The sequence below is a fragment of the Bombus flavifrons genome, chromosome 5, assembly GCF_040668555.2.
Source record: "Bombus flavifrons isolate JBK064 chromosome 5, iyBomFlav1_principal, whole genome shotgun sequence".
In the NCBI taxonomy this organism is placed as follows: Eukaryota; Metazoa; Arthropoda; class Insecta; order Hymenoptera; family Apidae; genus Bombus; species Bombus flavifrons.
The window spans coordinates 17,447,290-17,474,675 of NC_138446.1; the positions used below are offsets into that span (position 1 = coordinate 17,447,290).

Sequence of the window (27,386 nt, forward strand, 5' to 3'; positions counted from 1 at the left end):
CTTTCCCAGACACACTGACGTGGTACATCGTGCCGCTGACAAGCGAGCAAGCAAGCAATGTACGCCTCTCGATCTTCCTACGACGTGGCATCGATTCAAAAATAAATAGAATAAATAGGAACACGTGTCGTCGAGAAGAATCTAAAATCCAAGTTCGGAACAAACTTGAAATACGAACACCAGCGAAAAACCTTTCCTGCCAGTAATACAACAAGCAACGAAAGAGATTCAGCGGTCGTATTATCGATAGACGAAGATCGTAACGCTGTCCGAGTTCGCACAACTCGGCCCATATAGAACTTTAAAGACATCCATCTCGGCCTGATCTACGAATTATCCGTTGATCTATCCAAGCCGAGAAACAACTGTTCATCCGAGATATTCACCGGTCAATGAATCGAACGAATCTCTGCATTGCCAACAGAAGTCCGACCAAGTTCGACCAAACTCGATCGCTGGAACGATGAACAACCGGGGATTTAGCATCGAAAAAACGTGCACAATCCGGCCAGTTTACACCGTATAAATTGTCTGCCAGCTAAAACACGAAGGTACGAGCATTGCTTAAACGCGTTCGTTGTTCCGTTGTCGTTGGCGCGAGACAGCCGCAAAAAAGGGACAAGAGAGACCGCTGTCGAACGTTTTCGAAAGATACGGTATTCGAGTTTAGCGAATCGATTGTGCTCGTCGCGAGCTAGCGTGTGCCGCGTCGTTCGTATGCATGGAACCATCGTTTCATATTCTTTTCACTTCATCGACGCAGCTTAGCGTCAACTGTTCGGGTCCCCGCATTTCATACCGATGTATCGGCTTTCGATAGTCAATTTCACCGGTAATTCACGACACCGGGGGTTTTATACGGCACCCGTGCTTTGTCTTCCGTCCGCCGTTGTTCCATGATCTATCGATAATATACAATAATCCACGTTCGCATCTATCGAACTTATTCCGTTTGCTGGAAATTTGCCCGTTTACGAATTGCTAGCGACGAGCATGCCTATACTTTATTTTTATCGCTTGAATGGCATTAATTTCCACGTTTTATTTATTCCAGCGTACTCGTTGGCGTCGTTAGAAAGAGAACGTTACGAGAGTCTCGCGAAAATTTCGACTGCGATCGATATCGCGTTAATTTTGAGGAATTTTCGTGGCGAACAAACCAGATAATCCAAATGTGTTCCAACGTTTTAAAAGGCACGGCTCTGTCTGCCTTTTTCGAACCTCGTGGTTGGGCACATCGCGACCTGATTACATCGACACACCCTCCACACCTCTACTTCGACGAATCGCTCGAAACCTTCTTTCTACCTTTATTAAATTCTACTCGTATCATGTTAGGCGACCACCCGTTCAATCAAGTTCTTTCAAAGGACAAAATATCTACTAAACGAAAATTGGGTATTCCGTTATTCTCGTTACTGCGAAATATAGTTGCTACTGGACGATGCGTAAAGATAAAAAATAACGAAATGTTGATCGCCCTAGAACAAATTTTAGGATTCTACTTGTACGAGCAGATATTCCTGGATATTCTCCCTGGGTGTATCAGATAGAAGATACTCCCTAAATATTTTCCTTTTCTTCCTAAAGAATTCCGTTTATGCGAATATGTTAATCAGCCGGCTGTTCGATCGCTGCCGCTCCAGCGATACTCCTGAATAAATAAACGCTCTACAGACGGATTTTTTGATACGTTGGATCTGGAAACTACGAGCAGGTTGCTTTATTAAAACAGGATTCGGGCTATTTATCTTCGTGTGCGTTCGAAATTAAAAGGGACACGAGCGACTTCGATCGAGCCGACCCGGAGTGAAAAGGAAACGCGTATACCACGTAGAATGCAACGGTCGATGCAACTAGTCGGAGATATTCTTGGAAAGAGTTGGTCGAGTACCAGGTACAGATCGGGACGCGGTGCGCTATCTATGTGCATCGTCCATTCGATTTAATTATCTGAAACTCGACCGCTCTCGTTCTTTCCAGCCGAATGAAATCGATACGTAGGCAGCGAGAAGAACCGTTTGAATATTATCGCGCGAATCGACCACCGGTCGCATCTCGATATACATTCGCGTTGATTCAACGGTGCGTTATCGCTTAGGAATCGTTAGGCAAACACGAACCGACCGATGCTTGTCAATCGATAATTTTACGTCCATCGTGCTTCCGCGTTCGCTAGTCTATGGTGGAAATGGTAGAACTCTTTGCTAAGCAGGCTACGGTTTCATAAAGTAATTTCCTGTTTCTATCGAGACTCGTAATGGTTTCAAGTTTCGAGTTCCACTTAAGTGAAATTCCATCTAAAATTGACCGAGACGAGGTCACGAGGTTAGCGAGTGGCGGTGCGCGATTCTCGAATTCAGAGATTCTGTACACTCTTGGGCATCGTTTCCGTCCAAGAAAGGAAAAACGTGGCTCCGCCAGAATTTTCAAGGGATCACCTCGTATTACGCGAATCGCCGTATCGCGTCACGCTCATTTCGACCAGAAAGTTGCGGAAACTCGGAGCGCGCCTTAAACCGAATACGCGTATAGAAAATTTCGGCAGACACAGGAAGATCTCGCGTCCGCGAGCGATTAAATTTCGCAGGGATAGGGGTGAAACGAGAAAGCCGAGTCGGAGCTTTAATTTGGCTCGCGTTTTTGTTTCCGCGTTTCGTCGGAGGTCAAATTTCGTTAAAACTTCGTCAGACCGGCGGATCCGATTGCTAACAACTAGTCGGAATCGCATTCGGTGTTTTCTGTCTCTAAGAATCGCCCTGCTTTAACGAGCGTTATGCTCGCAACGGTAGCGATAAGATTATAAATCGCTAACTTTTATTAGTAGCGTTCTTGTTTTCGAGAGATTTCGGATTCGTTCGCTTGCCTCGGGTTTCCTCCGCTTTTCCTTTCTATTTTCTTCTCCCGACAGTAAACACGCCGCGCCCTGGAATTATATCGTTCCATCGTGGACGAACTTTCGTCTCTACGAAACAAGAAACTAAACACATTGATTTCCGTTCCTTTGATTCTCCCCTTCTCGGCAAATTATACGCGTGGGGCCATCGAATTTCCTCGGAGTACGTACATACACCTTGAATCAATCTTAATTTATCACGAGCATCGTAAACATTAGTAACGCGCCGACGAGCAATTCCCTAAATATATCGTTCTGTTTGTTCCATTTCCTCCTCCGTAATTTATTTCTATTTACTCGCTCGTCCAGAGAAATGATCATCTAAACGCAAAAAAAGATTGCGCGACGTCGTAGCTGCTGGCAAAAATATACTCGACCGTTCGCCGATTTGCCCGTGTTGCGTATTATCGACTAAAGAGCAACCGGTCAAGTCAAACCGATATCGCGTACCTCGAATGACTTAACGTTCAAGGTGGAGGAGATGAAATAACTCGAGTGTTAGATTTAGACGGCACTTTATTTGTACTAGTTGTAGCACTTAACCGAACTAAGTGAGGACTACTGTCGTCCTAAGTCTGTACTGTCCGATGGTCGAAGATGAACTAACTCCCCCGTTCCTGATTCTCTCCTCCCGCCGTTGGATTTCTTGTCTCCGTCGTGCCCGTCCGGCTGGTCCTTTCCTGGGCTTTTCCCTTGCCTCGAGTCATTACGTTTACTGCCCTGGGAGGACATGTAATTCGGAATTTCCTAACGAGAGGAACGGGCCTGTCCGTGCCATAAACGGACGGCCAACTAAAATTCCGAACAGCCCGGAAAGATATTTTTCGTGAGTTTCAAATGGTTCGCGTTGGATTTTTCTTCCATTTACAACCCAAATTTCGCTTTGAAACTTTTCCTGTACCGCAACGTAAATATTTCACGTTTCGAGTGAAATGCAAACTAAGTGAGAATGAATAAACCGCGATAACAAGTAGACCAGCAGCGGACCAAGCTTTCGTTCAAATTGCAATGCGCTTTTCGCCAATAACACCAACTAAACACCGATAGAGTCTGATAAGAGTCCGAAGTAATCACGATATAACTGTTTTAAAACCATCTAATCGTTCCTGCATCTTGGAAATTGTTGAAGTGGTCGCTACTTCTAAGAAAACTCTACATCTGGTCTTTTTAGTTTTCTCAAACATCGAAGCCATCGACAGCGTGTAGACAAAAGACTGCGACGAAGACAGACCATAAACAGTAGACGGGCGACGTTGGTTTCGGGGTTTTACATTATATATTATATTTATATATATTATATATTATAGTTATCGGGTAACACAGCTAGCGTGTGGATCTGGACCAGCTCAAATTCTATTCTTACTTATAATTACACTTCTATTTAAATATATTTTCTACCTTACAATTTATCCACGAGTTTTCTCTGTTTACACATCGAATAACCTCAACAGAAATTATATCCGATACGCTTAGATAAGACGGCAACTTTCGTCAGCATCCGTAAATTTTAGAAATTATCCGAACGAAATACGTCACTTTCCCAATAGCAAAATTTCTAACGAATATTTCTCTTATCCAATACCTTGCAACTTGATAACTAACTCTCTAGTCCTTTAACGATCTTGCGATTATCAAGTCCGATGAAACAAAAAAAAAAAACAGACTTTTCGCGAGGAAAAGCCTTGTAACGTCGAATACGCTGATAGAACTAAATTATAGAAACCGGAAAAACGCGAGAACACGTACAATTGGTATAAACTTGCTCAGTTATGGGTCATCCGAGCACGATAATCTACAATTTTCGAAAGCCCACGTGTGCATCAACCTTCCAATACTTTACACGCAACGTTCGTTTTTTGTCCCTATTAATCTTCCGTTCCATTTCTTTCCCGGGAACTTCCATATTTCGAGAAATAACAGCAGAAAAGAAGAAATAGACATCTGTTTCCTCTAGCTTGTAATTGAAACTGAACAATAGAGTAACGTGAACGAATTACAGACTTTAGCACTTACTCTCCGAATGAGGTTATTAATAAAGCTGCACGTAAAAACGAGAAAGTAGGAGAGAGAGAGAGAGAGGAGAGTAGTTTGCATCGCGACTGAGATTACAAATTCGCCTTCGTTCCAAAGGAGAATAAATTGTTTTTATGTGCTAATAAATGACGCATTTATGTGCTATTGTCAAAAGGATAACGCACCACGTAGTGTGAACGAGGTAAAGATAAAGAACAACGAATTTTATCGAAACTCAAGGTACATCCGATACTTTGATCTAAGAAATCCGAGTGATCTAAATAAGAAACGTGAAATTCTGATTCTGCGAACTGTCTGAATCGACGGAATCGTGAATGACAAGATCAGCGGAAAGTTCAGCCTTTCAACCTGCAGTAAAATCAGATTCTGAAGAATTTAAGAGGAAATAATGCGCCAGAGAAGGCTCATGAATATTCTCATTGATCCCTTGAAAGCCCTCGAATGACAAAGATTCGAGCGCGAAAAGAATATTAAATATTAAACGTTAAATATTAAATATCCTAAGTAACAAAGGGATCCGGAAATTTTTGCACGGGTAGCACATCGAAAAATATGTCCCTGACGAAAAACGATTACGCCTGCCAATGTACGTTTACGAAGCGACGCGAGCGAACGGTTAATCCATAATGCGTCGTGTTGGTGAAAGATGCGGGAGGAAAGAAGAGAATTTTTGCTAATGAACATTTGCTAAGATCCGGTATCCAGAGCAGAAAATTGGTACGCTTTCTTACATATTTCAGGATGAAAGGGCGGCGGCTTTTCCGCAGAGACGAAACCTTCGACAAGAATGTGTTACCATCCGTGCCAGAATTTCAGGTCGTCTTTATACGAGCTAGTTCGTACGTGGGACGAGCACTCTGAACAAGCTAAAAAATACAACAACGCCGCGATATGGTAGCTACACGTCTGCTCTGGTTAAATTAAAAATTTGAGCGAACAATGCCTCGCCAACTACGAGAAACGGGAATTGTATTTTCTCCCTTGCCTCTGGCCATTCTTCGATATTCACTGTTCCGACGCAGACGCGGCAAAAATATGCTTAACCAAGGAATCGATTCGGATAAATTTTAATTAATTCCACCGATGCGATATAGAAACGCAGCTGTCGTCTCCTCGCTCGAGACGGAAACCGATCCCCTGTGTTTCGTTGCCATTTCGGTACAAGTCGCACAATCGAATGCGATACATACGCGAATATACGTACAGACGGTTAATTACGGCTGCTCGAAAAGTCCAGGAGAACCGCACAGCTTCCAAATTTCCTCCCGTCCTATTTTCTATTCCTTTGATATCGAACAACGGATAGGAAGGTAAAATAAGAAAAAGGAACGGATAGAACGAATAAAGCCTGGAACCTTCAACGTTCAAACTCTAGCAATAATCCAGCGTCGGTCCGTAACGCCATGAAATAGGAAACGGAATGTCGTTTGACGTAGATGGGATTCGAGAACGACCCGGTTGGGTAGAAATATCCTTTACAAAATGCTCGGGTGAAAGCAAGAAAACAGAAGAGGCAGAGGAACGGGGATGGAAAGACTGTCAGTTGCTCTCCCAAGGGCGCTTTCAACCCCTATTTCAAGCATCGTGAGAGGGACTAACGAGACTACGGTAACAGCGTTCTGTTTCAACGATTTTGCTTCCTCTTTTTGGCTTCGTGGTTTTGGACGCGAGTACCGTTTACAACAGCGAGAATTGCCACGAATGAGACGATCCGTAAATAGTATTTCAAAGAAAAGAGACCTAATTAACGATATCTACCGTGGGCGCATCCATTGGGTATAACGCGAAAATCGCGACGTTACAGATGGCGCGTTCGCGCGTTAATGACACGTAAAGCGACACCGTTCATATCGATCGCGAATCTTAACACGGTCCATTAAGGAAGCTCTTAGTTACTTTAAACGAACTGCACTGATAGCGACTATCTGAATCGGTCACGAGAACCGACGCAATCAAAATCACGGACACTTGCAGAACCCGATAAACGATATCACTGAAACAGCAGATACGCAGTGAGAAAGAGAGGCGGAGAGAGACGGTGGAGCAGAAGAAAAGGGAATGAAGGGAACGGAAGTAGCGCAACGTGGACCGATGGCCGAGTACGATATAATAGAATCGGCTAGGCTTTTCCACGTGGCAAAAAGGGACAACTGAAAAGCGAACCGTTGTGGAACTCCGAGATAGATGAAACTAAACGTTCCAACTGTTTCCGTTCGTCCTGTTTTGTCTCTCCATCTGTATCGTTCCTCGCTTCCATCGACTTCCTTTTTTCCTATCGACTGGACACGCGGAAATGAATCGGTCGCCTGGTAATGTTCTACTAACCGATCACATCGTGCGGTCGATTCGCGATGAAAATACGATATCGCGTTCGCCTATCTTTTCATACAATCATCGTGGCGCATCAGTCAGTGATATTAAACGGTGGTTCGCCTCTGAAAAGGTGTGATCGACTGCAGACAGAATGAAAAGCGTTCGTTCTTCTTGCCAGGAGAAAACGGGAAAGCTTGAGAAAACAAGGAGAGAAAACTATCTGTCTTCTTTGTATAATGCTTGGAGCAGCGATTTATCTCGCTTTCATATCTACTTCCTCTATCGATATCGATTACTTAACGCATTTCTGATCTGCGTCTTTACCGCCTTTTACCGAGATAGAACTATCAAAGGCGAATCAGTCAGCTAAAGTTCATTTAGTGTTTAGGTGAGGCGAGTGTATCATTGTGGTTAGTTTTTATGCGCCAATTATCTTCGTTGGGATACAGAAGGTATCGAATCTTCCTCGTTTTATTCCTCGATTTGTCACAGCGAGATCTATTGTATTCGCAGGTCAAAGTTCGCTAGTGGAAAGAAGATAGAACCCGATAGATTTATCCGAGCGAATATCAGCGATTCATTGTTCCGATTCAACGTCCTTTTTATTCCTCGCTCGATGGATTTCTTCGCGCCTATTCAAATCTCACGCCGTAAGCTCTCCGATCGAGAATCCGTCCCGTGACGTTATCTACTTTGGAACTCGTTGGGAACCCTCGTACCGTGTCTAGAACGATCCTCAGCTCAAAAAACACTTGGTTTTTTTCTCCAAATAATATTATTTGTTAAAGGGTCGACTGCCGATTTTTATCCTTCGATTCGACCGTCGTGTTTCTCGCGAAAATGCGTCAACGAAGGCTTTAATCTTCGAGACGATTACATACTTAGCTTCGATCAATCGAATCAGACATACCGAGTTGATGACTTTTAATGCGCTAATCGGCGGAGCATCGAGAGCCTTTTTTCCAGATATTATGATCTCGTTAACCCAGTTTTCGAAACCGTTGGACCGCGTTCGGTAAATCAGAATCGCGCTAACGAGGCGATACAACGTGTCCTAACAGGTACGTAGCTGTTCGTTTCCTTCCTCTTCCACTCAGTCAAGGGTAACACGGTACATTCTTTTTGAGGCCTGTACTGTAGTAAAAAATGCCTCTGGCTATACATATAGAAGCATTCTTAAAACGCGAGCTTTTCACGCGCTCAGAGCACCATTCGACGGATCACGCTCCACTGGCTTCACCGAGTAATTTAGCTGCAAGCGTCGAGAATGGTTGGTTTAGCTTTCCAAGGACACGCTGATAAAGGAATCTCACGGGCTGATAATTGTGGTTCCAAAAATGTGGCGCGACTACGCGCCAGGTCAAAGACGAATAAAGGAAGAATACCTAGCGACGAAAGTGAAGTTATCTAGGCCAATGGTAGAACATATAGCGAGAGCAGAAATTTTCTGACACGTGGCAAGTAAACTCGTAATTTCTTCGTACACGCCATCTTTTATTTTCTCAGCGTTCGTTCTTTGGAAACTTTAATAAATACGGTATCAACCAATTTCGGTATAAACATCGCATTCAAGCGTAAGTTTGTTACGAGCGTAATAAATTACACGCAGGATTTCGTGAAATTTACTAAATCATTTTTTTTTTTAGCGAAAGAATAAATTTAAAGAAATCGATCGATCGCATAGACGACACACAATAGATGTGAAGTTAAACTCGGCGGTGTGGCCAATGTATCGGATATAAATTCGAATTATACAGGGTGGTTGGTAACTGGTGGTACAAGCGGAAAGGGGGTGATTCTACGCGAAAAAAAAAGTCGAAAATATAGAATAAAAATCTTTTTCTTTTTTAATTTTTCCATCGAGACAACAATCTACAGCGAGATCCGTTATAACGTACCGCACGCGTACCGAGCGAAAATTCAAAGTCGATTTTCTCGAAAACAAAGCCTCGAACGAAAAATTTTTATTCTATATTTTCGACTTCTTTTTTCGCCTAGAATCACCCCCTTTCCGCTTGTACCACCAGTTACCAACCACCCTGTATATTTAACTTGTGCAAATAAAATCTGTATTAGTCATATGGATCGTACAACTGCGTTGTGTTTGAAATAGTTCGAGCAGCTTGGAATACGTTCGTGAAAAGAGACAACGTGTTATCTTTTTACAACGATGGAATTATTTCGTGTTTATCTTGTGTTACCGCGAGTGCTATTGTGTGGCGAATAAGCACTTCGCAAAAGGTAATTCTGTTTCGGCATTCGCTTGGAAAAAAGTTAGAAGTAGAAGAAACGAATAAATCAAATATCGCGATATTGTAAAAGTTAGTGGCCGAAATGGGTATTTTCTTATTCTGACCATGACCCTAAACATTTTATGCAAATTACTCGTCGAAAATCCGTGGAGAGTCACATCAGTGATTCACAGCGCGTCAAACGTGTTTCTGAATTCAAGCCGTGATCTCTGCTTTATCTTATAAACGTTCAACTTTCGCGCCTCCATCTCTCATAATGCCTGAGCTATTACAAGTCTCGGAAATATTATCTCGCAAGGATTCGACGTGTCTCGTTTTCCCGTGATCAAATTCTTTCGTTCCACCGACCAGTTAGCCTAGTACCCATTTTCTGTTTACTTTTCATCTTCCATTCTCTGCTATATCTCGCTTTGTTGATGATATCATAGGACAGGAGTAATCTTCGGGAAAAGAAAATGCTTGGAATTTGCATATATTATCGAAGCGATGCGTACGACAATCGATTTCGGTGATTTCACTGAAATAAGACGATGTCGGAAAACTTTGTTATCGCGCCTTTTACATGTTTCTCGGAATGGGAAAACAAGGTGAGAAAACGGTTTTCTGTCTGTCGACGCGAGAGCTGCGCGATTCGTTCGAAACTGATAAAAAACATAAATAAATAAACGAAAAAGCGACAGTTTGAAACGACGAAAATTTAATCGAAATACCGACCATATCCTGCGTAGAGAATAACGCGGTAGAAAAATGAAAAAATACTAGAAAAAATAGTGCCCTTCGGTGAAATTTCGTAACGATTCGAACGTCATTCATAAAATATGCGGCGGAGCTTTGTTTAACGGTAAAAGCAATTTATTTGAACAGCACGCGAATTCTATTCACGAGATACGCCCTGTCACGGAATCGTACATCCACCATACTTTAACTTTCTCGAGACAAACTGTTTCGCATTTCTGCCGGTAAATTTATCGCTATAATTTAAACACAAAGCTACACGGCCTCTTTGTGCGTGCTCGCTACGAAAACTGATCAAGCATTGTTCTCCGGAATATCATTCGCATACTTGATTATTGTTTAGCGAATGGATACGTTGAATGAAATCTTGCAGCTAGTTCGAGTTCAATAGTCCATAGAACTGCATATAACTTCCAACGACAAAGTATACGGAACAACGCGGTCAGATATGATTGGAACTGAACCTCGTAAATTGGAACAAAATAGAAACGAACGTATAAAATTTTATCGATGTTCTTCGTAACGACAAAGATGAACGACAATGCTACTCGAGAGACAAGTATGTGAAAAAGTTACGTTATAAATTTAATATTCTTATAGAAACGCAAAAAATTATTCCTTCTCCTGAAGAGAGCGACGCGATTAAGCCACATTTATATTCGCTGACACATCTTCAGGCGTTTCCGTGAACCTCCAAATGCTCATCGCTGGGACGAACGTAAAAACTAGTCCATTAAGCTTATTTGATCCCGCTACTCGGTTCCTATTATTATTATCCCTTTTTATCGATACCATTCTCTGTTTCCGTAGAACGCTTGAAATTCATGGTGCACCGTGTAAGAAGTTGCTGCGATTATTTTATAATCGTCCACCTCTTAACGAGCCTCCAAACGAAACTACTCGATCTAAGATTTGCAAAGGTAACGAGAATACGCGTACAAATTTCCAATTTTACGTCCCGACGATACTTCTCACAGAGATACTATTCCAATCTTCGTCGTGAAAAATTCCAATAAACTGGCTGAGAATTTACGAATCGCAATTAATCGAACCAAGGAACATTGGCGTGACTAGTGGGCCATAAATATTTGCAGATGGATCACCAGTGTGCGGTCTTCTTTCCTACGAGAGAACCAAGAGTCTATTTAGTCGAACGCGTTTGAAACAGTGCGTCGTTATAATCGGAGTTATTGCAAACACGAGCTACGATAGATATTTTATTCCTAGAACGCTCTCTCGTTTTCCAATTGTTCAATTTCAAGTTTCACATTCCGTACCGCGTTCGTTCTTGCCAAGCTCCGAATAAAAATCAAAGATTCATCGAAGAACTAGTATCGTTTATCGCGATATCCCTCGGTTATATCGAAATCCTTTTACTACTTTTACACGAGTTTCAATACGTGCTGAGAAAGAAAGAATACCGATAAGGTTACTCTTTTAAAGCGGTGGGATTAAAAGACGCAGAGCGAGAGAGAGAGAGAGCGAGAGAGAGAGAGAGACAGACAGACAGACAGACAGACAGACAGACAGACAGACAGACAGAATTAAAAGTGCAAAGACCTTATCCGCGATATTAGAGTTAATTTCGCTCGAACGAGTCGGAATTTAATATTTCCGGCACGCGCATTCTTTCCTAATGATATATCCTCGCGCAACTTTATTTCGAGTCGGCCAAATGGAAAGAATATTACCGTCGTTGTACTCAGATGGGTTTCCGGAAAGTACCGACGCATTAGCGTCAATGCACTTCGTTTAATTCTTCGTTGGACAATTTACGAACAACGCGACACATATTGGAGGAATAGGACGCGCGTATTTCTCTCTCATTTGACACGACGAAGATTAAGTATCGATTGGAATCGTAATATATCAAATAACCTATTATCCGCTGCGAATTACGTTGTCATTCGGCAAAATCTAAAAGAATATTGCGATTGCGATAGAGACAGGAAAACTCGCCGGTAAATAAGTTAAATAATCGAATATAATCTTCGAACAATGAGACGTTAATGGCAGATAATTACTCGCTCACTCGCCAGATTATTCGTCGAATTAACCATTCGAGTGCTAATGGAAGGAGCGCGCAGCGTGCTGGGAACCACGATGAGCAAGCTATTCGTATTTAAAATTAATAGCGTCTCGCGATCGAGCCACTATTTGCCAACGCGAGATTAATATTCTATCTAATACTTTTCGTTTTCAGCGTACGAACGAAGATATATGAAACTCGTCGGAGAATAGACGGGTGATTGACTTAAATAGATTACGGTAAACGATCGATCGAAAGTGTGAACTGAAAATTCACGCAAACTAACCGTGAAGGATGTGGCGAAGTGGCTATTAAAACCATTAATACTCCAACGTTACACAAACGTTTTGGGATCGACTAATGGATCCAAGGTTTACGACGATCTCCGAAAATTACGCCACGGCACACGTGGTACCTATAGCGCGTACTTACGATATACGTGCCCACGCTGTACTTGTTCTCTACTTAATACAAGCACCTGGTACGTACACGTGCTTCGTAGCTGGCCGTATGTACCGGCCGAAGTACAAGCGAAATATCGTCTAGGCTCTGAGCTCGTGCATCGCGTAAGAGTTATCGCCACTCTGCTTTTTCTAGTCGGTCGAAAAATCCATAGTCGCAGACTTTTTTTTCTACGAGGTTGCGATTCCACGTGTTGAAATATTTTTACCATGAAAATCGTAATTCCGTTATTGGAAGAAGACGATTCGACGAATCGAAAGAAGTCGCGTTCGGGAAAACGTAACTTAAACCAAAGAACGAAATACTTTGCTTTGGCAAATTGTGAATTTCACGTAAATCGGAGAAGAGAAAAGTGGTATAAAACTATGTTGAAAAGAGCAACGAAGAAAGAAAGACCCACTTGTTTCCTTCAATAATGATAATCACGGTTGTAAAACAACGATCGGGATAACGTCTAGCGTTGATATCATCGTTCTCAATCCAAGGAATGCGAGACTGCAGCGGTCTCGAGCAGATTTTCGTCTATCGTTACAATTCTGAACGGGATCTAACGCTGAATCGTTTGAACGTTAACCTCGCCAAGAGAAGCGTGTCTTGGACTTTAGCCGGTGCTTTCGGAGTTTGCGAAACGAGATCCGACTGTGTTTCAAGCGATAAACTAAAATTATAAATGAGCGATGAGTCGGTATTACGAGCTAGGACACGCCGAGGGACCATGCTACGATTATATTCCGACTAAACTTCTGAAATTCGAGTTTCAAGCAACGTACCTACCAATTACGACCAGAAATCTGGATTTATGCATAGAGGCGATTCGGCGTAATGTACCACCGAATGGACGCGACACGTTATTCCGAGTAATATTTCTTCGCGGCGATTCAATAGACGAGAAAAATATTTGTCGATGAAAATATTGCTCTTACACCCGAGATTTACAGGTTCGAGATCTCTTTTATTCCTTCTTGTCAGAGAATAAAAACTTTCATGAATAAAAGAAACGCGTTTAAACAAACGTATTATGGAGATCGCTGACAAAGAAACGGTTCATGTTTTCATAATAAATCGTTACGTTCTTGCGTGCTTTGAAAATGCATCGACTTCGCGCGCACAAACATACAAACGATTATATTTTCGTCGATTTTCTACCAATACCGAACGTCTCGGCCAATGTTAGTGCACCCGTTAAAAAACACGAAGCGTTTATTCAAGAACGACGTCATGACATAACGCGGATACCAAACTAAAATATCGACTGGACTGTCGATAAAACTTCGTTTCGCACTCTTTGACGTCGCTGCCTTGTCGTGTCGATCAATTTGCGAGCGTAATATCACAGGCCATCACAGTCCCTAACGCTTCCCCGTTCCTCGATATTTCGAGCGACGGTCGATGAAAATGTGTACGAACGAATAACTGGAATTATTTACCGCGCGATTAAGAAAATCTCGCGTAGAAGGAATTAACTCGTGCGAACGTTTTTAAATCGAGTCGACCGTATTTTATAGAGGTCGAATACGGTTCTCGAAATACCGAGCACGCAATGTTCTGTGCAAGAAGATAGAGTGGCTTTCTGTTTAAAATCTGTAGCGAGTCAGATATAAGGAATTCTCTGTTGTTTCTCGCACGACAGAAATTCGAGCACAGAATCTTTCGTCTTCAGAGACTCGAGTCGCAAAGAGTTAGAAAATTTGTCGTCCCTTGGCTAACGCGAGAACCTCCAGAGACCGTGTAGCTATGCCATTGCCACGGGGAAATAATATATAACTATAAAATAGACACATGAAATATCGAGATCGCAGTCGTGCAAACTGAAATATATTTTTTCTTCTTTTACTGTAGTCAGGAAAACCGAGATAAGCTAACGGAGCGTGCAAAGAAGCAAACTACGACAAGTATTTGTTTCATCGGGGATATAATTTCTTATGAAAACGCCAACGTCGTTTAATTAAACCGGTCGAGTTGCTTCTAATATATTTCGTCGAATCGTTTGAAAATTATCCATTCAACGCAGCAACCGCGGTTCGACCATGGGATTGAATCAAACGCGTAAATTTCCGATCAAAGCGTTCGAATCTGTGAGTCGAGCGGAAGAGAAGAGCTGTCCTGGGAGCGTGCATTTCCGATTGCGGACCAGAAATCAGGGCACACGCGATCCGTTGAATTACAGACAACGGTGTGACGGTTCGTTCGCGCTTCAACGAGCAACAAGAGCCCTCGTAAGATATTCGAAAGTCCGTTCGTTGGCGCGTAGGTCGTCGTTGTGCCATTTCCTCTGTAAAAAGTCTTCATCGAGCGGCCAAAGCGAGAACCTTATCGCAGTGATATAGCTAGGTAGGTGTATTCATAACGAAATTCGGGCCACCGCCGTCATTACTGTCCTCCTAAGCTACGAGGCTACAGGACTACAATCGTTGGATCTGCATCTGACAAGAAGTAGACAAAGGACCTCCGATAACCAATTCCACTAAACGTCATTACTAGACTGGTATAGGCACCACCTGGTTTCGATTGCCAGAAGGAAATAATCGCCAAGGCCAGAGAAACTAGGATCTGAACAGACAGTGGTGGACGGTGTAACGTGCTGTTGGTTAAATTAATAACGAGACGAAATTGATTTCGTTAACTATATTTACAGATATTTTAAAATGTAAAATACAAAGTGAATCGCAAGCGTTGCTCGCTTGACGATATTCGTTGTAAGATTGCGCGATACTGCGGTACTGATACTAATTGTTACGCTGATTCGTTCCACTGATTCGTTATACTTATTCGCTCGACTAACTGACTTCTGGAGAACACGGTCGTCTATTTAGACTGGTCGAGGGGGGTATCGAAAGGTTTGAACTTGTCGCCGGTTGTAGGTTGCGCGTAGCAGCGAAATTGCTTTGTCCAGAGTTTGTTTATTACATTATGTGCGTCGCAGAGTGTTGATCCTCCGTGGCAAAACAACTACGCGAGGCATCTTCGAATCGAAACGTCCTAAGACGCATATGCCGCTACGCGTGTTTCGAAATAAAAATTCAAAGGGGAGTTAGTCCAGACTCTCTATTTATTTGCAAGAAATCGAAGCAGATCGAAGATACGCTGCGTCGAGTGGAGAAATTGTATGTGAGAAATTCCTACGATTATTCCATATACATCGATTCAGATTTTCCGGCTATCTGCAACTGTTTCATCGATGCTTCGCCGTTTTCTATCTGTTCGTATTGGGAAGTAGAAAAAGGGAAACGCGAAAGCTCGATGTAAGGACAAATTTCTTGCTGAGAAAGAATATGGGTCGAAGACAAGTTCCTTCTGGCATATATCGTATCACGTTTCACGGTTCTTTCGCACATGCTGCAAACATACTCCGATCGATCTTGTTGCAATGCTTCGACCGACGCGAAATCGAGAGAAACGAGTTAGAGTATAATCCAAATTGTCTGATCGGAATCGTTTCGCTGATCGAAGGCTGATCGACTTATCTATACGATTAACCGCAATGTACTCGCTAACTTTTCAAATCGATGGAAAACGCGTCGATATACGAGTAGACATGTATTTTTTGTAATTCCATCCGCATATTTCTGTTAACTGAAAGACCGACGTCTACTCGATCGGCGTGATGAGGTTTTATAATTGATAAAATGCTTAATTAACAAGATATCCGCAAGGATATCAACGACGACACAATGAGAACGCAATTTGATACACGATACCGAATATCGATCGGGTTTTAGACTTGGTTCGTAAAAGCTGGGATTAAGTAATCCCCTCTCGCGTTTTACATCACGTTCCATAAACTGTCCTGATTATTTAGCGAGTTTGTATTTAACGCGTTGAAAACATCGTTAATTTTATAATTACGTAACTAACGAATTTTCTTCTCCTTGTGTCAAGATGCTTACTTATTTCTCGTTTTTACGTAGACAGAGTTGACGAAAGCAGGATTTTCTGGATACCTTAACCCAATTGTATGCCTGTTCCACGTAATCTTTCAATTACACTGTAAATTCGACTGGGCAAGAAATTCGATTAATTCGCCGACAGCATTCTTTATTCAATTATAACTATGCAATCAATACTTCAAGCCGTTAATTAATTTTTCTCGTGCTCGGAGAGTTGGAGTGCTTTACACGTGCTCGATCAATAAAATTTCTGGCGTTAAATTTCGTGGAATTAACAAGCGGATATTGTCAGGTGTTGCGAAATGATCAAATTTTACAAACGTATGAAAAATATAGAGAAAAGGGAAGGAGAGATATTCGCTTTATGTTTCAATATTCGATAATTATCGAAATATCTAACGACAAAAGTTACGCTATCCTTCGTGCTTCGAAACCGCGTTGTCCTATTTTTTAGTTTCGCGAGAATATTTTGTCTCTGATCGTGCATAACCTTTCTAGAGGATTTCATCTGGCGATAAAAGGTTAAAGGGAGCACTAACGCTGAAATTAAAGTTCCATTAATGTCACCGAGCGGTTCGCTAGTCTCAAAATTTCAATGTATACCAATATCAGATGTTAGCTTAGACTTAACCCTTTCGGCACAAGTTTTCGTAATGTACCATTCCACACGATCTATACACAAGGAAGGATATTTTGTGCACGTCCAAATGTAACATCCGCAACGATTTCTAAGTCTTATTAATATTTTTAGCTCGGTGAAACAGTGATATCCTGTTTCTTTTTCTTTAAAAAATTCTTTGCAATTTTTGGGAGAAATTTATTCGCTGAATTTTAACTATTAGGTTGTCCGAAAAGTTTCTTTCGTTTCATAAGGTGATAATACATGAACAACAATTTCTGTTTTATATTATTTTATTGAATTAGGTATGATCCATTTCGTTATATCTCTATTATTATGTTCGTGCATAATTCAATAAACTAGTATAAAACAAAAAACATCGTGCGTCTATTATTTCCTTACAAAACGAAAGAAACTTTTCGGACAACCTAATACTATAACGAGGAATACGTGTTTTTTAATCGTATGATTATTGAAAAATTCCTTTTGCAACGTTATTTCGTAAATATAGAAAGTTGCCAAAAATAACCGGACAAGGGACCAACCACATTTTGCTCCTTTACCGTGTACGAAACTTCATCAAAAGCGACGCATAATATTCGTTGCGGTCCTTTTGCGAATCGACTAGATTTTAGTCGATACGTTGTTTTAACAACTGCGAAGCCTTTATCGACACATTTTATCGATAACGCTTTAACCAAACAAAATTATGTTTGCAATGCTCAAAGTAGTCCGTAAATCTCGTAGAAATTCTACGCGATAGTGTAATGAGAAGCTTCGCTTGTCAATGAAGGTGGAGCTTAACAAAACGACCTTCCGCTCGGTGCGCGACACGAAGCTTTAAACGACGACGACGAGTTACGTTCCAACTTCATCCTACGAGTCCTTTGAAAAGGTCAAAGATAAAATTTCGCGTTGCTGTGATTTAACGGAAGATTGGCCTGGCATAAAAACAGGTACACGAACAACAAGAAAGGGATCGAATTGCGGGAATGAGAAGGGAAAGTAGCGGAGGCAGTTTATCTACTGTGTAATCGCGAGAGGTTCAATTAATGGAAGCTCCGAGAATAAAAGTGATGGCGATCGGCCACTCCGTCCCCCTTAAACAGTCTTCGATGGAAAACTGTGGTACTCGAGCTAAGATCTCGCACGGATTTCCCAAGAATGGCGCTAGTATGTGGACGGTTGAGTACGACTGGAGAAATTAGCGTCATCCGCGTATCGATCTCCGGTCTGCCACGAATCGCGCTAACGATCGTTTGAAATGAAAATGAAGCGAAAATCCAGCGCGTCTGTAACGCATTTTAATACCGACGCGGCAACCTATCAATGAAATAGTATCAGCTTTTACATAACATTCAGCTAATTACGGTAAATCGGTGTAATCCTTTGGCTAACATCGCGGTTGAATTATTCGGAATTATTCGACAAGCCGCGTTGCACGGTCCGGAGAAAATCGAAACAATCCTGATAGGGTGCATTGTAAGCATGCACGCGCGTGTTTGCTTTTGAAATTCACTAAAATTCGCTCGTTCGCATATTACTATTGAATAACTGCGCACCGGTGTACGGGCTGCATTAAAACATAGTTTCAAGCGCAGTTGGAGCGGCCACTCACCAGTCTATGATTAATACGAATCTATTCGCTTTATAACGAGCCCGTATACGAGAAAATGCAAATAATTTGGCAATAATGCGCGGTATATCGGCGTATGTACTCCACGGTAGCATGTAGGTACGTATGTAAATAACGTTGATGCAACGTGACTCGAGTCGAATCTGCTTTTCCTCGTGAGCCACAGATTTGCTAAATTAACTGTGCTAGAAGCCAGGCTGGTAAATAGACGGAAAAGGGAACGACACGCTGCGAAGTCGACGATAAGGCAGAGATAATTAGAGGATAATGCAGATGAAACTTCTTTTCACGGTTATAATGGCCACGGTTTTTACGCGTTTGAACATCGTTTTCTGCAAAGAGAAGACGAGGACAGACTGGCGGCTAGGAATAAAACTCAGTATGGGTCTGCATACTGGAAGATCGATAAGTATCCCGACGAGTCTGCGACGTTTAAACCGACTCACCGCTCCGAAACTCCTAAAACTCGCGAAATCGAGTCGAATAGTTTGCCGATTACGAAACAGTTTCATCTGCCTTTTTTCACAAAGACATCGTCAGCTGGAGTCGCGCCTCGCTGAAAATTGAACGACCTACTTTCGCGCAAGGACACCGCGGAGTCCTGAATTCGGTTGGATACGATTTTGAATTTTCACACCGCATCGGATAAATTTCGTATGCCGCGGAACGTCTTACAACGGAAGTGCAAAGATAACGAAGAACTGGAAGAAACATCGCGATCTTTGTTCTGGAGGCACTCCAAAAATTTCGATCGAGTACCCTCCAGGCTGAACAAATTTAGCATTTAACCGGAAACGGTGTTTCCTGGCTGCGTCTTATAAACATCGTAATCTATATATAGCGGGCGCAAATAAAGGAACGTGATTTTAATCATAGATGTACGTGGAAAACTGGCCCAAGGAATAGGTCGAGCTATTTTCACGATGGTATCCTTCGATAGATAAAGTAATCGCAGAAAAAAGGAGAGGTGGTCCTTCTCGAATAGAGAATAGTTTGCTATTTCGGAACTGGTCCTTTGAGATACGATAACAGAGTCCTTCGATCGAGTTTCGCCCTCCAAAGGGCTGCTGCCCGGCCGGCCTTTTTCAATCGAACTCGAATATGTAGGACAATTTATGGAGGTAATATTCGACATGGCAGTACGACAAAAACTAGTCGAAGGTTAAAAGTAAAAAGTAAATGCCTGATATCTGACGCGGCTTAAAAATAACGAGCCATTCTTCTTCTGTGTTGCTTCGATAGCTAACGAGTTACATCCAACGCAGTAGAAGAGAAATTAAACTCATTCGTTTGCTCCAACCAGTCTAGTACCATTTTCTCTGCAACGAATTAATTAAACACGCGAGGAACACGGTTACTTAAGTTATAGTGTGTATACCGTAATTCATAGAATAAAAGAAAATTCAGGTTCATGGAATACGTATTACACGTATCTTTAAAAAATCGAAATTGCGACACAAGGACGAATATACTTGATTATTGCGATCTCACGTTTTCAAATTTAGTAGCGAGATACGAGAAAAGGAATAATCTAACTTAATTTCTTGCTCGTCTTCTTTCCAGTACACACGCGTCTCTAGTCGAAAGACTGAGACCAGTATGGTCCTCTATACTCTTTGTGGATCGGAGCCAATGGGAATTAAGTCCATTCGCAATACCGCAGGGAATACAAAAACGAAGAAATTCTAAAAGTCTGTGCAGAAAACAGAGCTTTTGCTTTCTGTCTATGTTGATATTCACACCGATACGGCTAACGTTATTGCTTTTCCGAGCACGGAGAGGGGAAAGAACAACCGGAGGAACGTCACAAAAATAAAGGAACCAAAGTAAATAGCTTTTCCCTCTCCACTACTACGAAAACAATGTTTACGTACTCTTGTACGCATTTATACGTCGTTAGCCAATGTAATTTTCAGCTTTATTTTCAATTTTAAAGAATTACGTAAATGCCTGTTTATTTGTAATTTTATTTAATGTAACAGCGAATATCTTACCTCGAAAATTCGATTATATGTCGCTTTCGATTATATGTCGATTAGACTCCTCCAAGCTCGAAACACTAAAAGTGGCGGGAACGAGTGGATGTGTTTTCGTTTGATCACTTCACTGAAACAATCGCCACACGAGCTTACGCGATCGAAAACATTTGTCATAGCGAAAATATTACCCGAACACGTAATATTACCGCGACAGAATCACTTCTCATCGAGATAAACCTATTACCGTCCGTTACTTTATACACGCCGCGCTTACACTCGCCATTTTGATTAATCACTGCGTGTGCGCCACGTAGCGGCAGAAACTGCAACTATTGGTACGTGTACGTAGAATTTAAACGACCGCGGAAAATCATTATTTTAATAAAATAGGTAAATAAAGATATCACGCGATGTTTGATGGCACATAAACTGGCGCTTTGTTTAAACTAATCCTACGGAACTAGCAATGGTTTACTTTCTATATTTTCACGATGAATATATATCACAGATTGTCGCGAAACGTTATTTATTTAAGAATTGTAAATTGCATTTATTTTAGAAAAATAACATGTTTTTCGTATATCGATGTGCGGAATGTTTATAATTGTAACCTCGGAACGCTAGGGGCTACTTTGATTTTTCATTTTTATAAGATAAAGCATAACAAACAGAGACACCTGAACAATGAACGATTTTTGTGAAAAAGACGTAATCGTTGTTATCGATCAATTTTTTCATTATACCAGAACCCTGATTAACCCTCAGCTAATCTTGTTCCAGATCGAGAGCAAAATGTCGATCGAAGTGAGAGGGGGTCGACCAACAATGCCAACGATTCCACAATCCAAGAGACCAACAATTCTAGTTTATCCAACAGGTGAAAACACGCTTACATAAATTTTCTATAAAACGTAATGCACATTCTCAACTAATGTAATACTCATAACAATCGTCCCAAGCATCATTCGAACGATAATATTCAATTTTACTGAATCCATGGGAATATGACTGATATTTTGATAACGCGAAAATTTAATTATCATGAACTATATAAGAGGAAACAGATCAAATTATCAGATTTCCTGACGCAGAAGCCAATAACTTTGCAAAGTTCAAAGAATTGCGAAAGGATGAAATATTTCGTTAAAATCCTTCTGTGACAGAGAATATCTTCGTCGTACTTAAGGAAGCAACCAAGCAAGTAATTGCTTCCCAATCTCAAGAGTCTAAGAGTAATGGAGAGTAAAGGTTAATACAATTACAAATCGTCTAGACGCATAACTGGAAAAGTGACATTAAAGCATTATTTTAACGTTGTAATTTAAAATGATATTGTTATACGAGATAACATAGTCTTGATTATAATAAAAAATATTTGTATTACATCGCTATATTATTCAACGTATATTTACACAACCATACCGTTATACTATTCCTTCTATTCTATCCTGTTGAATGAAACATTTTTCTTTTCTTGGGGTCTAAACTGTTGTTTAGAAGATTGACAATATTCGTTCCAGTTTTTATTAAAAGATTCATTTATTATAAATGTCAGTTCTGCTTTGTATTTATTACAGTGTAATGTTTATTAAGAAGTTATATCGGTAACAGAAGAAATGGGATTCTTGCTTCCATATTTGTTTGAAGATTTAACACGGTTATTGAACTCGAAAAATTCTTGAGTTTGCGAAATAATAAATTTTATTCCTCATCCTGTATTTGCTTAGTTTGCTTAATATATACTAATCATAAAAACAAACTTAAGAAACAAACGTGAGAATAATAAAGCTTCGTTAGGAATACTCGTTGCCAGATCTAGTAGTAACTCGACTAGTAGTGAAACCAATAGAATTTACACGTAAATGTTTTCTGACACATCTTCACGATTGAATTACAAATTATTTTGCTTTTTTTTTTAGTAACTCCAGAGAGTATCATCATCCCAATAGTATCATGCATACTCGGATTTCCATTGTTGGCTCTAATGGTCATCTGTTGTTTAAGAAGAAGAGCAAAGCTCGCCAGAGAGCGAGCACGAAGAAGGAATTGTGATCTAGATCACGGAGCACTCAGTCTCGTTCGTTTTAGTCCTGTCCACCGTTTAGGTAAGTTTCAACGATAAAATCGAGTCTACCCTCTTCTTATTTTAAAAATCACTGCTACAATTAAATTTGGAATTAAAGCGTACACATCCTTGAAAGCAATTTTATAACGAAAATGAATTAAGATCACAAAACATTTGCGTTCGCATTGTGTAGCACCCTAACCTCTTTAACAACCGCTACTCCGTGGTCGCTTTTCTCCCCAGAAACGTTGAATACATACTTATCCGTATCTGTATATTCAAATAGACTCCTACATATAGTCACGTAGACGTGTATAGTCGTATACCTTTGTAAACGGGGCGTATATATATACACGCATTCAGACACACGGATGTGCAACGTATACAAAGAGAGTGGAAGAAGCATTAAACCAGATCGAATGTTGCCCTGAATATCCGAGTTCATACACCGATTTTAGATATTTCGAATTTAATCGTGTTCGTGTTTACACGACTAAAAACGTTTAATCTTCAACAAAGTATTGAGAAACTAAGTGGCCAAACCTATAAGTTTCTATTGATTTTTCATAGCTTTCAATTGCTTACTCTATCTAATTTCTAATCCCGAAATATAACGTTGAACTTTTCCAAGTATGTTACTTTACACTCATAGCAATGAACGTAAAACGTTCATGGAACACGACATACGTATTTCGTTTGTCGAACACCGACGCAGTATGATACCTATGATATGTGGCTGACTCTGAAGGTACACGACTACCGCGACCAGTCATGGCAATCTAACTCTTGATTTACGGCCCCTAAAATGTGATAAATAGGCAGTTTAGTTACTACTTACTCTATACAAGCATGAAGGTTTTAATTAATAGGAAATACATAGTTATCGGACGATGGTACAAAGGATAATGTTTGCTCTTCGAACTTTGTTGTATACCTAGATTGTAAAATTAATTTGCAGCATCCTAATATAAATTAAACATTTGAAAAATCTTCAAACTGAAATACATACTTGTTATTTTATTATCCCGTCAAGTGCAGCATCGAAAGAGGATTTAGGTAAAGCCTTTTATCAACCTGATTGTTGCTTGACTTGATCTCTAGAGATTTTAGAATTTCACAGAACAACCATAGTTTCTTTTACTTAATGCATAATCATTTGCCGCCGCCGCCGCTACTACCGCTGCATACTTAGAAGACAACTTACAGAGCTTAATTGAAGTTCCGCCAAAAGGGTGGACAAGAATAAAAATGATAAAAACAATTCGCGTGAGATTGATCATGCAGGCTACATTCAAGCGTACTTAAATAATACTTTGTTAAGAATATTATAATTCAGCAGCTTAAGATTTCCAACGCAATCATGAAAATCGAAAGTAAGAAAAGTTGAGCATTTTTATGCAAATAATATATGCAGCTTGGCTACATTTTAATCTTAATCGAAAGGCATGTATTTACTTCTTATGTATTTAACATAGTTCTAGTCGCATGACTTTAAATTGTTTGCTATGCAAGCCTATGCAGCGTATATCTCAACGCATTTCGTATACAACAATTTGTTAATAACTGTACAAATCAAATTAATAACCTTAACATAACATAATCTTGACATTAGAATGCATTTAGACAGTATTAATCTTTATTATTGATAATCTAAAAATTCACTTACAGAATTGTTAGACAAGATTTTCTATATAATCAAGTACCTTTGTTGTTGTGAAATATTAATACATATTCATATATATTTTTATGTGATAGCTGGAATTGATCGTCCAACGAGAACAGTATCGTTACGAAGCGATCGTGGATCTAGAGCTTTTCCATCACTGGAACTAGACACTGTCGTTGAAGAACGATCGGATCCTGAACAGAGCACTGCACTGGAACTTAGTAGTCCAGATTAGCATCCAGTTTTGGTACCGCCTAGGTCAGATTTTTATTTTCTGTACGTGTAATACATATTGAAGTGTCATTCTTATTTCCTTAAATTAAACATGAGAAAAAGGTTTCATACGAATCATGTATCATTCGCAACAAAGATTGCTTCTTTTTCCATCGACTTGTTTCTAGAAAATTTTCTTAATATTTAGAATTCCTGCATTACCGATATATCATTGGGAATTGCAACTTGCAACTTTGCGAAAATATCTATTATGCATTTATAACAGATGTCATATTTGTAAAAGAATAGTAATTTAAGATAATTATTTATCTTTCTATCTAGGTCTCCACGACCATCTAAATCGGTGGTACCATTATCCGTGGATCATAGCCCTCTATGGACAGCATTAACACACGCTAACGCTGTATCCTCTGCTCTTGGTGATACCTAGCAGGAAGTGGAAGAGGGCGGCTACATCGAAGCTCTCGTACTCGACTTACCCATAATCTATTAAGAGATTTATAAGATATATATGTATTACGACGAATTAGTATATGAGATCGTGAACAATAATGAAACTGATCGTAAGGAGATCTTCGATACAAAACAATTTGAAGTCTGAGGACATTATATGAAATATGGATCTTTACAAGCAAGTTTTGCACTCGTATATAAAATTAATGACTAAATTTTATACTGTCAAACTGTACAAGATTCTATGAACATGCCGCTTTTTATATCATGAAAAACTTATAACGAGGCAACAAACGCTACATCGTTAGTGTAAATAAAAAATTGTTAATACCATGTACAAACAAAAATCACTATATGTAAATAAATGATTATAAAACACTGTCTATACAACACCTACATTCAGTTTTTACGAAATTTATACAATATGTACACATTGCAATTGATTTTTGCATTGTCAGTGTAAAATATTATTCCACAGTTATGAGTGTATATAATATAATTATAAACAACAAAAAATGATTTGTTTGAAAACAATTCTCTTGTATTCTGATATCAACAATAAGTTAGTACAAATTTGTCCTAAAGAGTATTATTCAATTAATGAATATCATTTACGTAAATGTTAAATTCGTCTGAATATAAAAATTTAATTAAACTATGCAGAATAAAACTGCATAACATATAAAATAACTCTTTCGGAAATAAATGTCTTTTATCTATAATCGTTTATGTTATATTTAAAATCCAGGTATAATCCGTCCTCTTTTAGCCGCTTTTTTTAATTTATGCATCTTTTTCTCTTTCTTTCTCTTCATAATGTTATCCTGTCTTTTTTCTTGTTTTTCTCGAATTCCTTTCTGTACATTGTCTAACCTAGATTCCCATTTTTTAGCACTCTGTCTTTTTTTATTTTCTTTCCTTTTTAATGTTCGCTTAAGTAAATCTATATCATCTTTCACCTATCGAAAAGTATAACGTTTACACAACATGCTGTCTGTAAACCATTATTCTAAATCTACTTTTCCTGAAATTATAAAAAAAAATTAACAAATTTAAATATATCTTTATTACCTTCTCACCACCAGCTTTTGCCAGGGCAGTCTGCCATGCATCCTTTTCTTTAATTTCTTCTACTCTTTCTTTTTCACCTGATTGTTCCATTGCTTTTAACTTTTCTTTTTTTTGTTTCAACTCTAGTAACATCTTTTTTGCATCCTTTTTAGGCAGTTTTTTTCTTGTTCCAATTTCAGAAAAATCAAATTTACTAAATACCATTTTGCCTTCTGAATTAAACACAGGCTTTGGTCTTGGAACCTTCGGTACTTCACTATCTTCTTCTTTTATGTTAGACAAAGTATCCCCATTTTGCTCTATTTTTACTAGTTTCTTTTGCATTATCCGTTCTTTTTTCTTTGACATTTTTTTAATTCTGGTTTTCAAATTTTTTTTTAATTGCTTTTCTTTATATCCCAATCGTTTAACATTCTTTAATCCCTCCAATTTAGCATGTAACTCCTCAAATGTTTGTGCCCTCTTTTTCTTTCCGCTTAAATTTGGAAAAATATTATCTACGATAGAAGACAGAAATTTGAAACTAGATTAAATAATATACAACAATAGCAGAGAATAAATACCTTTTGACATGTTCTTTTTCTTGTGTGTAACTAATTTATTCTTGTCTTCTGAAACTGATAATATGACAATTTTTATTATAATTGCAAAAATCATGAGTACTTTAAGGTTATGTTATCTTTTTATATTCTTACCTAATTCAGACATAGGCAATGGCATTTTTGAAAATATATTCGAAATAAACTCATTTTCTTGCAGCAATAATTGCTTCACAGCATTTTGATTAAATGGTTTTGACATTTTTAATTGCATGTTCTTCAGCACACACGCGTGCAATTACTTCCTACTAGAGCTAGTATCAGAGTGTAAACGTCTCACAATCGTAAACTACAGACGCATTTTCAACGCCTTAAAAGAACGTAGGTTAGAAATTACAGCCTAACGCGCAAACTCGTGAACATTGGAATTCTTTTTATTTTCACATTCTTTTTAATTCGTGTCATACTGCAAGAAACGCTGGTAGTAACCGCTAATAATAGATAATATTTATATAT

General features: G+C 39.7%; 2 protein-coding genes across 4 annotated transcripts; one reads left to right on the plus strand and one right to left on the minus strand.

Annotated features, from left to right (window-relative positions):
• The first annotated feature begins 300 nt into the window (after window positions 1-300).
• Window positions 301-25,263, plus strand: LOC138179790 (uncharacterized). Of its 2 annotated transcripts, XM_069112931.1 has the most exons (6): window positions 301-551; window positions 21,623-21,719; window positions 22,762-22,947; window positions 23,946-23,963; window positions 24,663-24,831; window positions 25,129-25,263. In XM_069112931.1, exons 2-5 carry the CDS (start codon window positions 21,635-21,637, stop codon window positions 24,806-24,808), a joined length of 435 nt encoding a protein of 144 aa, XP_068969032.1. In that variant the 5' UTR covers window positions 301-551; window positions 21,623-21,634; the 3' UTR covers window positions 24,809-24,831; window positions 25,129-25,263. The 2 variants fall into 2 exon arrangements, with proteins under 2 accessions (XP_068969032.1, XP_068969033.1); XM_069112932.1 differs by lacking the exon at window positions 23,946-23,963.
• On the minus strand, window positions 24,530-27,291 carry Surf6 (Surfeit locus protein 6). 2 transcript variants are annotated; one of them, XM_069112930.1, is made up of 4 exons: window positions 27,027-27,291; window positions 26,894-26,948; window positions 26,332-26,806; window positions 24,530-26,219 (listed from the first exon to the last, which is right to left on the minus strand). In XM_069112930.1, exons 1-4 carry the CDS (start codon window positions 27,142-27,144, stop codon window positions 25,998-26,000), a joined length of 870 nt encoding a protein of 289 aa, XP_068969031.1. In that variant the 5' UTR covers window positions 27,145-27,291; the 3' UTR covers window positions 24,530-25,997. The 2 variants fall into 2 exon arrangements, with proteins under 2 accessions (XP_068969031.1, XP_068969030.1); XM_069112929.1 differs by having other exon boundaries at window positions 26,332-26,828; window positions 26,895-26,948; window positions 27,027-27,290.
• Window positions 27,292-27,386: the final 95 nt, after the last annotated feature.